General features: G+C 39.2%; 1 protein-coding gene across 16 annotated transcripts in view; it reads right to left on the minus strand.

The window, feature by feature from the left end:
- Positions 1-16,416, minus strand: part of AFDN (afadin, adherens junction formation factor) — a 119,557-nt gene that overhangs the window by 22,145 nt on the left and 80,996 nt on the right. For all 16 annotated transcript variants that reach the window (XM_044421271.1, XM_044421192.1, XM_044421166.1 and 13 more), the window contains 5 exons: positions 15,797-16,062; positions 14,978-15,121; positions 12,348-12,546; positions 9,575-9,678; positions 9,140-9,226 (listed from right to left, as the gene is read on the minus strand). In XM_044421271.1, the coding sequence (XP_044277206.1) occupies positions 9,140-9,226; positions 9,575-9,678; positions 12,348-12,546; positions 14,978-15,121; positions 15,797-16,062 (800 nt within the window). The remainder of the gene's footprint in view (positions 1-9,139; positions 9,227-9,574; positions 9,679-12,347; positions 12,547-14,977; positions 15,122-15,796; positions 16,063-16,416) is intronic.

A 16,416-nucleotide genomic window follows, 5' to 3' on the forward strand; every position in this document is an offset into this window, starting at 1 on the left:
TATATATACATATGACCATACTATAAGACACCTGATACCATTATCTTTATATTATCAATGGGTATGTGGGTGGTTGGGGAGCTGAGAGATTAAGTGATGTGAGGTAAATCAAAATATTTCCATTGTTGAGCACAGGGATAATCCAGGCCCAGCAGTTCTTAATTCAGTCTTTTAACAATTGAATGCACTCTATATTTGGTTATTTAGTTATGGGCAGAAACAGCTAAGAATTTCCCCTGAAGAAGCCCCACTGATTTTAACAGCAGTTGCATAAGAGGCATGAACAACAGATTCCTCATTGATTGTAATGGTGAATACATTGTGCTAAGACAGATACTTCATTCTTGAACATTCCATTTCTATAATGTAGGGTTATGAAATAGAAAATATGCAATCCCTTCCAATGACTTCCCAAAAATGCTAGAAGGCAACCTTCAGATAATACCATTCATAGAGATCTTTGTAAGCACTATTTCTAATGCCTAATCTTCCGCATCTTCTTCAAGCATCACATTTCTTAATAAGCTCTTTTGCTTCACACTGAGGTCTATAAGGCCAGAAGAGTTTGGTGTCCTGTCACGAACTCTTAAGAGCTAGGTTTGTCTGCCCCTAGCTCAAGTCAATGCACTTGAAGACCAAGTATTAGCTGATTATATAGCAGCTAATTTTCAGTGTGAATTATATTCTGTTTATCTAAATACACTTTCCTGTTTCAGATGGTCAAAATAAAATATATATGCAATGTGACTGAATAGCCCAATCCCCAACATCTGGTGAAAGCCCACTGCAGGAAGTGGGGAGAAACTTTGCTATCAGCACTTGTTGAATAACAAGTATGTATGCCTAGTATTTGTCACTCACCATCAATGAGTGAAGGTGCTTGTTTCCTCCCCTTTCCCTTTTATATCAGGTATATTACACTTGCGAGCCTTTTATAAGTAATACATATTAGTAGGAATTATTTTTCTTCCACAAATTATTTACATCTTCACTGTTTATATACAATGTTTCAATATGATACATAATTTTTATCTGTATAGAAGATGGATTACTTGCTATTTAACTGCTAATGGGACACTTTACATGTTCACTCTAGTAAAATAAAATGTATCTGTTAAGATAAAATATATTGCCACCAGAACATAAGGGTCTGTAAATATTGGATGGAACCAGCATAGCGCTTCCACTCACAAGAATGAAAAGGAGGGGCACAGAGAGGACATAATTTTGCCAGTTCCTCCTTTTCTCTGCAGCACTCCAGAGCAATTTCTGGGGATCCAAAAGATTGTATAGGAAAAGCTAATCAGTGGTTTCTTATCCCTCCCTTTTGTGAATTGGAGTGTTATGTGATTGAACTCTGCTTACAGATCTCTGAATCCAACACATTTGAAAGAAATATCCTTTTTTCTAATAACCCAATTTGCTTTTCTGAAATGCCTGTGCTATAGTGACTCCCATAAGAACTCATTTTTGAGAAACAGCAGAGGAACAGAAAAATAAAAAATAGAAAAAAATAGAAAAATGATGTCCAAGTTTTCTATACATTCTTTAAGAGACAGAAAGTTAAGATAGACAGGCTTGAGAAGAGCAAGGTATACATGTAGAGAAGATAAATAATGGCTCAATGATTGTGCATAATTTTTCCCCACTACCTCAACAGAAGGGAATCAAGAGTAACAGCACCTATATTAGTTAGAACCTGGAAAAAATTAGATGCTGAGGCTGCAATCCTAAATGCAGATTTTAGGGAGTAAATCCACAAAGTACAGTGGGACTTACATCACAGAAAACATGCATTCAGTTTCTATTGTTAAGTATATTGTCTCATACTTAAAGAAGGACAGTCTCCTTCAACTATGCACTAAAGATAGATGAAGGCTTGCTTTTGTTGTTGAAATTTACATTGTTGAATTTTTTAAAAACAGCTCCCCATGAAATAGTTTTCTGTATTTAGAAACAAAACAGTTCTACTACTAACCTTTCAAGCAGCTTTTATTAAGGGATTTTAATCAAAACCGTTAGTCTAGGAATCCAAATGACATTAGTATATATTTAAACCAGTTAAAGGAAGTGCTACATGAACAACAGAAACCAATTTGAGGTCTGTTAATATACTCTTAGTGTTTAGTGTGCTAATTTTAATTACTCTTAACAATCTTTACAAATAGATATCACATGTTTTTAGAGGTACTTCTGGATTCTAGCCAGATAGTAGGAAAAGTGAATAACTTATCATTCAATAGTGAATGTAACAACTGTTACTGATAAACTACTGATGATCAAAAACTGCTACTATACCACTCATTGAAATGTAGATAATAGAAACGGGTTTTATATACAATTTTCTTGTGCTAACTTTTGAAAAGAATGCTATTCTTTACCAATATTTAGTTGCAAGTTACACTAAGAACTGCCACATAAACAAATAAGTACAGGCACTTTAAAAAAGAGCAAAATATAATAAAAACAGACAAATGACTGTTTAAAGATTTACAGAAAAACATACTCCCTGAACGGACTTACCAAGGATTCTGTTCTTCCAACGACAGAAAACCACATTTTAACTTCAGAAATATACAACTCTTCAGTCCTTTCTCAGCCCTTAACTATAGCCAACACGTCAGTCTGACAGATTTTCCAAAACACCCAGCAAGATAGTTCTGTACTGGATGCTGACACAGCATAGCATTTACCAACACTAGCTATAACCAATACAATATTCTGACTCTTACAGAGTCAGTTATGCTGCTCTGCCTTTCTTTTACCATTAAGAGTTTTATTAAACTGTAGACACTGTCTAAAAAAATTAAGGCGGCCTTTTGCACCAGATACAGAAAATCCAAATTAAACAGGAAGTAAAGTGCTGGCCCACAGATGGGAAGAAGTCAAATGCTAACCCCTCCCCGCCCCCCCCCCCCCGCCCCAGTGATATATTTTTAAAGTAAACTGCATGCACATACTCTTTCCAAATCATCTGGATTTCATAAAATTTAACCACAGTGTGGTTGGAAGTCAGGCAGCATTTAACATCAAAACATCTTTCAGGCTAAGAGCACTAAATTCTGCCCTTAGTCTCATAGTATTTCTGCCCCTTGACCCCCAAACAATCCACACCACCGCCACCAAAATAATATTACTGATAAAATAAATGGTACTGTTACAGAAAAATCCTGCAATAAGAATAACATCTCAGCAAGGCTGCTACTGGAAATCATTACATCAGTGGTAGATAATTTACTCCTGTTCACGGTTGTCCTGAAAAAAGAGCTATTGCCTTTCAGTTATGCTTAGTGCTATCATACGTTATAGGTAATATTCCTAACTATATGCTGACAACTAAAAAGATCAAGTTGCATGGCTGAACTTCCAGTCCTGTTCAATAGACAGCCACAGCCCTATCCTCCCTTGTCAATGGTAGACCAGCTGCAATATGACCAAGTGCTGGAAAATACAGGCAAGCTTTAACAAAAAGTCCACGTCACTTTGGTAATGGAACCACTGCTTTATGTTTATCCTTCTTAGACAGCTAGTACTATATGTCTCAGATTGTTCCAGGGGACACAGTTTTGCAGGGACACTTGAATTTCCTTGGGAACTCGTAAAAGTATTTCAATTTCCCTTAGCTTTGCTCCTGGGAGTAATTCTTGGCCATGATTTTGGGTGTCTGTTATGCTGTTATTACATCCAGCTCTACCTCTCCTTTTCAAGTAATCCAGGTGAGGCAGTGGATGTACTGAACCGGTGCCTGGCCGAGGTAATGGGGTGGATGAGGGCCAATAAACTGAAGCTTAATCCAGATAAGATGGAGGTCCTGTTGGTAGGTGATTCGAGTTTCTGGGTAAGTGACTTGGGCCCTGCCCTGGACAGGGCTGCACTCCCTCTAAAGCTTAGGAGTGTTCCTCGACCTGGAACTGTCTCTGGAAGCCCAGGTGACAGTGGTGGCGAGGAGTGCTTTTCTTCAGCTCCGGCTGATCCATCAGCTGCATCCTTACCTGGAGGAGAACTGCCTAGCAACAGTGACACACGCACTGGTTACTTCCTGTTTGGACTACTGTAACGTGCTCTACATGGGGCTGCCCTTGAAGATGGTCCAGATACTTCAGATGGTGCAAAATAGAGCTGCCAGGATGCTGTTGGGGATTGGTTGTTATTCTCACATAACTCCAGTCCTCTATCAGCTCTATTGGCTTCCCATTGAAGTCTGGGCTCAATTCAAGGTGCTGGTTATTACCTATAAAGCACTAAACGACTTGGGACCAGGATACCTAAAGGAATACCTTTTTCCCTACATGCCCTCCCACCCCCTAAGATCGGCAGCAGAGGCCCTCCTCCGGGAACCATCTTTGAAAGAGGTTAGGAAACAGAGTACCCAGAGGAGAGCTTTCTCTGCAGTGGCGCCCTGACTATGGAATGCGCTCCCTAGAAAGGTCTGCCTGGCGCCATCATTATATGCTTTTTGGCACCAGGTCAAGACCTTTTTATTTAACCAATATTTTAAAGTTAATTAATTTTAATGATATATTTATTTATTTAATTCATTTTAACCATGTTATTTTATACTCAGTTGTGGTGTAGCCAATTTATTTATTTTAGGATTGGTGGGGTTTTAATGTTTGTAAACCACCCAGAGAGCCCTCTGGGCTATTGGGGTGGTATATAAATGCAATAAATAAATAATAAATGAATAAACATTGAGCAGAGTAAAGATTTTCAATGAGTACATAGTACAGAGCTGAACAGTTCTGCACCATTTACTACAAACTGCCATACAACATTTTCCTTATGCCTCTCAGTTAAATTGCAAGAACTCTCCTGAAAGAACTTTGGTCAGATCCAACTAACTTGAATAAATTTTAATTTTCTTGAGGAGGAATTCTGGCTGCAGAAGAGAAAAAGTTAGTGCCCCTTACTCCAACCCTGAGCAGGGTATTTCTTCAAAAATCAGGATGCCTATAAGCCTTTGAATTCAGAGAATTATGCAGAAAAGGAGAACACTGAGGCAAAGATCACCTGCATACTCCTTCCAACACTTAGAGTGGACATTTCAGCCATCAAGAGCCAGTGTGGTATAGTGGTTAGGAGTGCTGGACTGGGACTCAGGAGATACACATTCTAGTCCCCACAGAGCCAGGGAGCTTAGTGGGTGACTCTCAGCCAGTCACAAATTCTCTGGAAGAATGTAAATGCAATGTAATAACAACTACTACCACCACCAACTGGTGCACTTTGGAGCAGGAGGGAGGCTGAGGCAATGCCAGGATACCTTACACCTGAGCCACATCTGCCTCCTCCTCTCTTCCTGGAACATCTCCTAAACCCTCTTTCTGAGATCACTTTCCAGCCAGTATGGTTCTTTCTGCACCAGCTACAGAGAGGAGAGGACAAAGGGTGCTCTGAATGCAAATACTCAGTTACAAGGTTGGAGCAATTTTCCAACACGTTAGCCAGGTCTCCAAAAGATACTGCCCTGGCAGGCATACAATTGCACTGTTAGTGGATAATGAGAAGTGCATCAGACAACCATGATGCAAAAAGTAGGAATAATATGGATTTTTGTGGAAGAGGTTAGAAATGACAAATGAAGGATAAAAATTATTCAATTCCTTTGTGAAAACTTGAAATAATCTTGTTTCCCTCGCTCCCCCCTCCCCCGCAAAAAAGCTAGTGGAGCTAGTTTTTCTGTGTCTAAGAAATTATGCCAGAAACTTCAAACTGGGCAGTCTTGCTCATGAAAAGGCCTGTGCTGATAAGACAAGCTCTTCTGTTGCATCTTGATAACAGAACACAAAAGCAGATTAATTATTTCTAGCATGAATGTCAGCAACAAGATTATTAAGCTTATCAGGCCAAAGCAAAACAACATCTTCCTTGTATCAAATGTGGTATTTTAGAACAGTACCATCTACTGATTAGCTCTTTAAATCTGGTTCTGAATTTCACCCCTCCTTTATTTATAGTGTAATAAAACATACTATTAAAATAAATAAAAGTGGGACCAGTATTTGAACAGTTTCCTCCTGTGAAGCACCATTAGCAAGAATTCCATCTTGTTAACTTATTTAGAATTCAGCTTTTTATTTCTGCCAAGCTATTATAAAAATTTCACAGTAACTGACTGAGCAAATATCTGTTTAAAGATTATTACACTGCATTATATCCCACCTTTTTTCCTCTTGAAAGGAACCCAAGGCTTGCATGATCTTCTTCCTTTCATTTTTATGCTCACAACAACCCTGTGAGGTGGGTTGGGCTGAGTGCCTGGTCCAATAAGCTTCATGGCCAAATGAGGACTAAAATCCAGATCTTCCAAATCCTGGTCCAACACTCTAACCACTACACCACACTGATTGAAGCATTGCCAGAATACCTCATATCTTTGCAGTGTCTGACTCTCCCTCTCCCTCCAAGAAAACTCATATTCTCCTCTTCCTCCCCAAATATTGCATCATCTTACACATCAATTCCAGGTAGTCTTTCAACCAGGTATGTTAGAAGGCTAGATGTGCTATTCATACTGGTATAGCAGGGCTGCACTGCTTTTTCATCCACAACAACCATAAATGAACCAGGCTGGGGCTGTGCATATGCACACACACATTTCTGATACAGTCTTTCCTTGTTGCTAGCAGTAGCAAGGAGAACACAAGATCCCTATGAGGTTCTCTGATGGAGCATACAGGCAGCAAAAAACTGGCAACAGGCAATGCAGTAAAGACTTGGAAGACCTTGAAAGACTACAAGCTGGTGACCCTGTGTTCTACATTTGCAACTGGTACTCCTATTGTTATATCTAGAGAACAATTGTTGATGTTGTCAGTTGGCTTGCTAGATACTGAAGACTTGTTTTCTTGGCCTGTTCTAATAAAAAGCTGGAATGCTCACAAAGTGTGTAGCGCTGCATTGCTTGATGCCCCAAACAGAGGCAGAACTCTGCTTGTTTTGAACTCTTTGCCCTGCCTTTCCCCTTCAGACATATTTCCAGTTTTTCTAAAACATCTGTTCAAGTGCACAGGTTCCAAAGGGAGTTTTTGGAGGTGCTGTTGGTCACAAACTTCAGTTCTATGTGCATTCTCCCTGCATGAGTGCTTAACTCTTGCCCCAAGAAATCATCCCAAAGCATCATACAGGAGCAAAGCACGAGCACTACACACTTCTCTATAAAATAATTTGAAACTTAGGAATATAAGGTCCACTAACTAAAATACAATTTATGAATCTGAAACAAGTACACTGAACTCAGTGAAACTTCATTTAAGAGTGAAACGAGTCTGAAATGAGCACACTGGCTTCAGTGAAACTTGTTTAGGGGAGTTTAGAACTGCAAGCTTTATAATACTGGAGCAGTGCACCATCTAGTGGTCACAGACGGGTGGTACAAATTTCGAATTTAACTGCATTACAGTTGCTATACAACTCAGAAAAGTCAACAGTAAGTCTGTACATTTGCCTACGTATTTTTCTCAAACAAATCAAACTTATGAGTTGTGATAAAACTGAAGTAACTTCATTTCAGAGTGGTCATTTTCTATTAGTAGGTGAGTGCATGTGGGTGACTTCATATCTATGTAATATTTCAGATTTTAAGCTCACAAGAGAAGATATTTGTTTTAAACGTTGTTAGAATAATTACTTTTTATTTTCAGTATTTCTGGGAAGATCTGCCCTGTTCAGTGCAACTCTCACCTGTGGTTTCGTATTCAACATCAAGCTGCCTAGGAAGGCCTTGGCCTATAGGAGACCTATAAATACATGTATGTATGTGAGGCCTTTGGATTGTGGCACTGGAGAAGACTCTTGTGAGTCCCTTGGACTGCAAGGCGATCAAACCGGTCAGTCCTAGAGGAGATCAACCCTGACTGCTCTTTAGAAGGCCAGATACTGAAGATGAAACTCAAATACTTTGGCCACCTAATGAAAAGGAAGGGCTCCCTGGAGAAGAGTCTAATGCTGGGAACAATAGATGGCAAAAGAAGAAGGGGACGGCAGAGAATGAGGTGGCTGGATGGAGTCACTGAAGCAGTTGGTGTGAGCTTGGGTGGACTCCGGGGGATGGTGGAGGGCCTAGAGGAATGATGGCCATGGGGTTGCAATGGGTCAGACATGACTTAGCGACTAACAACAAAATGTATGGAGGGACAGACAGACAGACAGACAGGGGGTGGGGGAATGCATCAACTGGCATCTACTGAAGATTCCTAGAAAATTTACAGAACATACAAAAACTTCTGTGACTCTTTCATTCTAAAATGAAGCTGGTGAAAAGAAAAAAGCTTGAGTGGGGAGAACCAGGAGAGTTGTGTCTGAAAGTATAGTTGTGGGACGAAAACTAACTTCTGGGTTAAAACAATGTGCACAGATTTGTGCTGCTTAATCCACTCTTCCAAGGTTTTGTATCTGAAATCTCTTGATGGACTCAATAAATTCTAGCAAAAGGCACAGAAGATCTCACAAGCCTGAAATATGCCCACTTTTCTGATCTGTAAAGTGTGTCAAACGTAATCAAATTTATTTTCATATGGAGGGGATGTGTGTCATAAACTAAATGTATTTTTTTTATTTGGCACTTTGCTCACTTTTTTTGTTTTCCAACAGAAAAAATCTAAAGTGACTCTACTGGCTTTTTTCTTGAGATGACAAGCATCAGGACAAAGAACTCCACCTCCTCTCATACCAGCCTGCCTACTTAAATAACAAGACCCTTTCCGGTGCTCCACTTAAGCTGCTGATGAAACTAGTCAGGGCAATAATGACAGCCTTCTCAGTGGCTGAATTAATAAAATGGAACATCTTACCTGCTAAAATTTGGTTGACCCTCTCTCTGACTGCTTTTCTACTCATTAATGAAAACTTTAAAAAAAACAAAAAAATCTTTGTCTTACCAGGTAAATAATATTTTATACAAATCTTGAGTTTTTCTTTTTAGTTTGCCTGTGTTATGTTTTGTAGATTTTTTAAAAAACTTGTTAAAGCCACTTTGAATCATACAAATGCTGTGGCATAGTGGTGAACTTGGAAGTGTAGGAGCTCATCATGGAAGACAGCCATCCCGACCCCAAAAAAAGTTAAAATATCCAGGCATTTACTCTATTTACATTAGAAAGGTGGGCTATATATTTTTATATAAAGTATTTAGTTATACCTTAGCAGCCACAATGCTCAGACCCATTCCATTTTGCTTCTTTAGTGTCACAGTGATTATCTCAGGTTCCTTCCTCAAGGGTTGAGCCTGAAGAAACAAAATACCGAAACTCTGAATTCCTCAGTACTGAAAACAGTTTATACTACTCAGTGATAAGCCATTTGGGGTATTTTAGTAAAATTACATGTAGCCTCCTCCCTTCCAGCTTGTTTACACTAAAACTATTTAAAAGCCTTAGTGTTCCTTGTTGCAACACTGATATAGTATATGACAAGAAATATCTAGTAAATGCAACCAGCTACACATTTAACTCTCTGCCTTTTAAGAAATAGATTAGTCTAAAACCACTACTTCATTCAATCATTTAAAACTGTTGCATGCCACCAAACTTCCATCTGTGTGCTGTTCCATAATGCAAACATGATGAATACTTGCCAGATCAACATTCTCTTGTAATAGATGACTTTCATAATCTGCTCCTTCGAAATATATTGTCCAAGTACCTGGGGAACGTGGGTGAGGTGTCAATCTACAAAAACCTAAATGAGAAAGATAATGTGTAATAGTTGCATCCTCTCAAATAAGTTAACTAGGAACATAAAGAATCTATAAAATATTAATGATCACTATCACCATAATCCCAGACATGGGTCAATGCTAATGTTGACCATCAATTTAACAGGTATTTTTTTAAAAAATCAACACAATTTCATGGCTTTTATTTCATGAGTAACACTGCTTTCTCTCTAATAATTGAAGATCACAAGAGAGTTCAACCCTTCAGTTCCTACCTAAACATGTCAATTAGCATATTTAAATAAATAGCTTAAAGTGTGTTGTATTGTATCGCCTTAACTGTAGCAATATCACATGTTCAAATGAAAATTAACAATCACAAAACCATTTGCTATTAATATAAGCATGTAGCCTGAAAAACAGGTAAAAATACTTAATGACTAAAAATATAAAAAATGCTTTTCCAACTAATTTGTTTTAAGAAAAACACAAGGAAAAAAAAATCTCTTTTGCCCCTCCTTGTGAATATATCATGACTCCTCATACTCCAGCAGAACCAAACTGCTCCCATTCCCTACCCCCACCCCAAAAGTCCCCCTGTACCAGTTCCCAGGTACAGAGGAGCTACAGCTGGAAAGGAAAGAACTGCATGGGCTGTAAGGGTGAAGGAACAACAGTTCTCAGCTGAAGTTCCAATTCCAACCTCAAAACACATTTTAAAGGTCCAGGGGTGGGGCTTCAACTTATCCAATGGCAGACTAGACTGTGCTGGGGCCACAGGATTGTACCCTAACTGAAAGAACTGATAAATGTGTGGTAAAATAAGAACATTCTGTAGCAAAAGGGTTCTCTTTTAAACATGAACTTCAAGTTATAGGCTCACCATTTAAAACCCCCTTTTTGTCCACAAGAAAATAAATTCTAAATTGTAAGAGGTACAAGGCAAAGAACTGTTGCTGTTTCAAAGAAAAAAACTGTTTTGTTACTAAAGGGGCACATTACTTCTTAACTCTGAACAGCAGGATTTGCAATGCAATCCCCTATAAATCTGATTGGGTTAAATGAAGTTTACTTACAAGTAAATGAGCACAGGACTGAGGCCCTAGTTAATCAATAGTCTCATAAGGTGGATGACCGCTTTAACAGAAAAAAGCTCTTAATTTCTTAAAAGCATCCTTTTGCACACATGGAGAAAATTAAGGAAGCAACTCTGAATGCATAAAGCATAATACAAAGCTTGAAAGGAAGAGACTGCTGGTTCTGATGTAAGAAGCTTGCAAATAAAATTTCAATTACAGGAATAAGTAACTGACACCATGGCAGGAGCAACTCTGGTTAGAAGGGGAACCACTCTTCCATTGCTTTCCTCCACTCTTAACTTTAACAATAAACATTTCCTTTTCACTGAGATGCTACTGGCTTCTTTTTGGTGTTCAGCTGCTGTTGCACTACAGCAGGAGTTCCTCTTGCAGAACAGAAACTTCACATTCACAACTGTGTATGTTGAGCATGCTCCGAATGTTCTTATTACTCCAGGAGTGGAAAGGCCTCTGAATCAGCCTAGTACCCAGTGCCAGTCAGTGCTAATATCTGTTCTCAGAGTGGAGGTACTGCAAAACATGGGGTCAATTTAGCCCTCTAGCCATGAGACAATCCTTCCCTCTGCAAGGGAAAGGGCTGTTCTGTGCACCTACGTAGAAGCCAGCACAGGTGCAGCTTGTCCTCACAGAAATGGTTACAGCAGCATTCACAGCTTTATTATACTGGTATGCTAAAGTTTAACCTTTGAGGGAGTCTAAGTCTACATCTAGAGTTTGATTATAGTTGTACATATCTTCCAAAGGCTGATTTTCTGTGTGACTCAGAATATTACATTTTATTTTAATCATTTTCACTGTTATGATTACTGTTATTTAATATGGTGTGTAAGTCTGTAAAATTTGGAAGGTTATTGAAGCATGTGACTGTATGTGTGAAAACAGAGGTCTGTGTATTCTTGCAGCTTCCTGCTGGCAGTTCCTGCTGGCTTCCCAAGGGATATACTCATCATGACTACTCATATTGTTGCTATTTGCAAAGTGATCTCCAAACTTGCTTCTGAGCAATCCAGTCCTGGCTTCTTATAATATATGCACAGTCTGGAAATTTGTTCTGGCTGCTTCTGAGTAGGCCTGCTCTGATACCAGCTTTGTGATGGATATAGAAAGACATGGATCTTGGATGTTTGTTGTGTTCCAAAGGCTTCTTTTCTGTGTGGCTCTAAGCATATCGTACCTTATTTTAATTATTATCATTGCTATTATAATTGTGTGAATTCTCTCCTCTCACTCATCATCTTAGAGTCACTTGATTCTCTGTAGAATGTGGCTAGAACAAATAAGCTGCATTCTGTTCTGTGTTCTAGCTGTGGCTAGAACAAGAAAAGTGGATCCAAAGGGGTACTTTTTGCTGTGTGATTTCTACATCCTCCTTTACATGTTTTTGTGCCTCAGTTTTCTTTTATTGGTAGAGGCTGCTGACTGCTGGGGTCCGCCCCTCCACTCAGACTGGCCACCGGGCTTCCCCGGCCCATGGTTGCAAAAAAGTAACAATAAGGAATCCCAGACAAACATCTAAAATATAAGAGTGTTTACTCAACCAAACTAAAGCAAAGAATATAGCTTCTGCCATAAGGCAGGATGAAAGGACTAACCTCTTTGGCAGAGTGGATCTAAAAATTCTTGTAATCCATTCGGGATGTTTCTGACAACATCACATGAGTAACCGTCTTCTGGTAGAAGAAAAGGGAGCTGTAGATCAGGATCCTCTTCAAGCTGTACGTCTCTACCATCACTACGAGCCAGCTCATCAGCAGTATTTTCTGCAACTGCTACCACATTTTCTATTAGCTCCTGGGGTGGCAAGGGACAGAGAAGAAAAGTTTGCAATATTATACATGAGCATCCAGGTGTATAATATTATGCTTTTGTACTTTACCTACCCAAGTCTGAACACACATTTAAGAGACATTTAAATAAATTTAAATAAAATCACTCATGGCTCCTCAAAAGGGACGCTTCAAGTCAGAAAAGTCAACAAGGAACAGAAAATTACAAATGACCCTCAACTAAGCCATGGAATAACTGAATTGAACATGGCACAGCTGGATTCAAATAACAAGAAATTACTAGAATAAGGAGCCTGTGTGCTCTTGTGCCAATGAATGTGTAAGAGTTGTAAGTTTATATATGTATACATTTGTATTGCCTGAGATCCAACTAGCTATTTTAGGCAAGTCCAAAGCCTTTCACATGTCCATTTCTCTTTTTGAACAGAAGGCACAAACCACTTCAGAAATTTTCTGAAGTTTCAACCAGTATTGATTCTCCTGGGTACACAAACCTAGTTGTGAGATTTGTTGGATCCAGCTGTTATGTGTGCATGTATGGCTGCAAGGAATAAAATTATAATTTATATTATGTGATACACTGGGTGGGTTTGCACATTGTGCCAATCCATCTTGTAGATAAGTCACAGTGGCTTGGTGGTTCACTCAACTAGCCACAGTGCACCTAGCAGGTGTTCAAACTCACCATGTTCTTCCCCTCCTTATCCCTCAGGCTTCCAGCCAGTATCCCTGGCTTTCATAGAAGAATCTGTCTTCTCTTTTGATCATTACCATTTTTATTTGCTGCTTTACCCCACCCCACCCTCAAAAAGCACAGTTGGGCTTATATTTTTCAGCCTGTGAACACTGCATTAAAAATAATTTTGTTGGTCCTTCACAGGTGCACAAATGTATGATTATGAGTGCCTAATATGTACACAGTCTTGCCCAGTCAATTCCTTTATCCTTTTGAGATGCCAAAGGGAGGACAAGATGGTACTGCATGTATGCTAATTTGCTAAGAGTTGTAGACCGCTATTTGCCCAGCTGTCCATTGAACATCTTGATAAATAGGGGAAATGCACAGAAAGGATGGTGGCAATATAATCATCTCACTTTTAATCGGTGAACTTGGCAGTTCTCAGTGCCCGCCACCTATTACAAGTTTCCAGCCATTCCAGAAAGGGGCAATATTAGCTCTCCTTCCCCCTTTACATGGTTCCTTTTCAAATCAATTAGTGATGCAATTACTGTGCTTCTGACAGTTTTAAAAACTCCACAGAATTATAGGCAAATTTAATGGCTGGGGAAAAAATTGCACCCACTTAAGTGCTGGGAAGTTAAGGAGTGAGGGAATCTGCACTGCTGCGATAACTGCTTTGTAAAGAGGGAACCGAATTAAGGAGTTCCACTTTCTGGAGTAGCTACACACTTGGGGAAGTGCTGAGTAGGAGGGCATTGAGTTCAACTGAAAAATCAAGAATATCACATGGCTAAGTGGATAATACTGCTGTTACACACTTTCAGCGCACCTGTTTTCTGCACTTTTTCCATTTATCAGTGCTTTTCAATTGACAAGTACTTGGACCCTGGTGGCTCTGTGCAAATTAGCGTATATGCAGTCTTGCCCTGTACTGGATATCTGTGTGTACTTACGCACCTGCCACGCAGCAATGTTTTTTTTTAAATTGCAATTTTCAGAGGATGAAAAACAAACAAACATAAAACTAACTGCACCTTTTTTGGAGTTATGAAAAATAAAGACATGGGAAGAGTGCCAATTCTTCTAAAGGGCATTTTTAGCACTGGCAGAAGGGCAGTCACCAGTAAATATGCAACAGTAAGTGGCAAGGGGTTTGCTATTCAGCAAGAGCAACTCCACAGCTTTTTCCAAAAACTCATGATAAAATTTCCTTGTTGTGTTGGAATGACATGGCAACCCATTGTGTTTCGGACCAACCCTAGAACAAATGGTGCGTTCTCAAGGTGGCTTCTTCGTGAAAAATGAGCCACCGCCCACTATGGCTGGTCACCCATGGTAGCTGTCATGTTGCTTGAACCAGGTCACAGTGTGATTGTGTAAGAATGTGTAGGCAATCTAGCAGGTACAGTACAGAAAACAGAGAACCTTCCCTTTCTCATCATACTTCATCTAACAGAAGGCAGTTTTCACCAAAACTATGTAGAATTTTTCTGAAATTTTCCTGATATTTTAATACCTCAGTAAATGTTGTGTACATCCCAACTGATGTACAAGCAGTCTGCTGTGGTCTATTTAGCATATAAGGAGGAAGTCGCTACCAAAGCTATGAAGCAATCACTGTTTTTCAATGTTAAAGGTTTTTTTCCATTTTATACATTATCCTGTAACAAGTACTCTTTCAAAAGAAAATTATGATGGTGCCCTTAATCAGAATCTCCCTACAAAAAGAATTACAATGCTAAGCTTGACTTACTGTTGGAATAAATGGTTCATCTGGGGCACAGTGATAATTCTGTAGCAATGCATGCAGTTGCAGAGAATTGAGTTTAAAGCAGGTACTGTTAATACTTGGAATGTCTTCAGGTGAATATTTATCCATAGTAAGTAATGTAGTTGCCTGAAAAAAGCAAATTCATCTATTAGCAGAACCCAAAGTTCCAGGCATGCACCCAAAGTAGGATCTAATCTTGCAACCCTATCTAGAACAGGTTGCCAGCATGTTCATGCATCAGTATAACTCCTAACCAATAACATCTCTGTTCAGAATTAATTTCATTTTCTTTACCCTCAGCATGCCCATTACTGACTAAATATTAACATTTCCAAGCCTCCCCCCACAATATGATGGAAGGAAGATATAAAGGTGAAAACACACTCACTATTCTTGGATGATCAACCTAGTTGTTTCATGAAGTTGTCAAAAAGCATACAGGGAAAACCAAACCTTGTGGGATACTATAGGTCAAAGACCAAGTACAAGTCCCCAGACACCATCTTCTTTAATTTACCCATATGAAGGGTTGGAGTCAGTGTTCTCCCTCACCCTATCACAGTCTCCCAGCAAGGCAAACCAGAAGGACCGCATGGGTGATGTTTCTGAAACGGAACCAAATTGGGAAGCACTCTTCTGCCTAGCTCCCAAAGTTCATCCCTAGGACAATGCACTTTTATACTGCTCCATCCTGGTGACTGGGGATGCCTGGCTCCATTTCCATTGCTACATTACAGTACAGAGAAACCTTGCAGGGCCATGCAAGCCTATACTTATTTTTCCACTAACACCAATACTCACTTGTACTATCCTACTGAGGTGACAATCAGCAGCCAGCTCCAAGCCCTGTTTTTCTGCCCAGGCTTCAATATGCCCCAGCTGCTGGCGGATGATAGCTCCCCAGTAATGTGAACACAAGCCTGAATCTGGATCAGTAACCAATCTGTTAAAAAGCCACATGTTGATAAAATGAAACAGCTGGGAGAAGAGCTGTATGGTCAGTGCAGCATTCACTCTACAACGTCGTAACAGGGACATGGCTCCAGTTAGTGTATGCAAGACATCATCTACAAGGAAAGAAAAGTTATATATATTTTACTTCTATATATCCATATATATAGAAAATACACTCAACATTAAATATTGAAATATAAAAGGAAAACTTTATAATTCAAATATACATTCTAACTATTTTTACTGACATACTCCCCCTTATTTGAATAAAAATATTTATATCTAACACTTTTCACATCTTTTATTCTACCTGTTCTCAAGATATAAGAAAAAGGGGGAAATAATAAATATTCATCTTTGAATTATTATATAATGCTGTATATTATCATCATCAATATGAAATCCCCTACCTCAATCTGATATATCTACTGTGTAAATACTGTGTAACTTATTCTCCAGCTTCCTTC

Source organism: Varanus komodoensis, unplaced genomic scaffold (genome assembly GCF_004798865.1).
Source record: "Varanus komodoensis strain SLA01 unplaced genomic scaffold, ASM479886v1 scaffold1, whole genome shotgun sequence".
NCBI classification, from domain to species: Eukaryota; Metazoa; Chordata; class Lepidosauria; order Squamata; family Varanidae; genus Varanus; species Varanus komodoensis.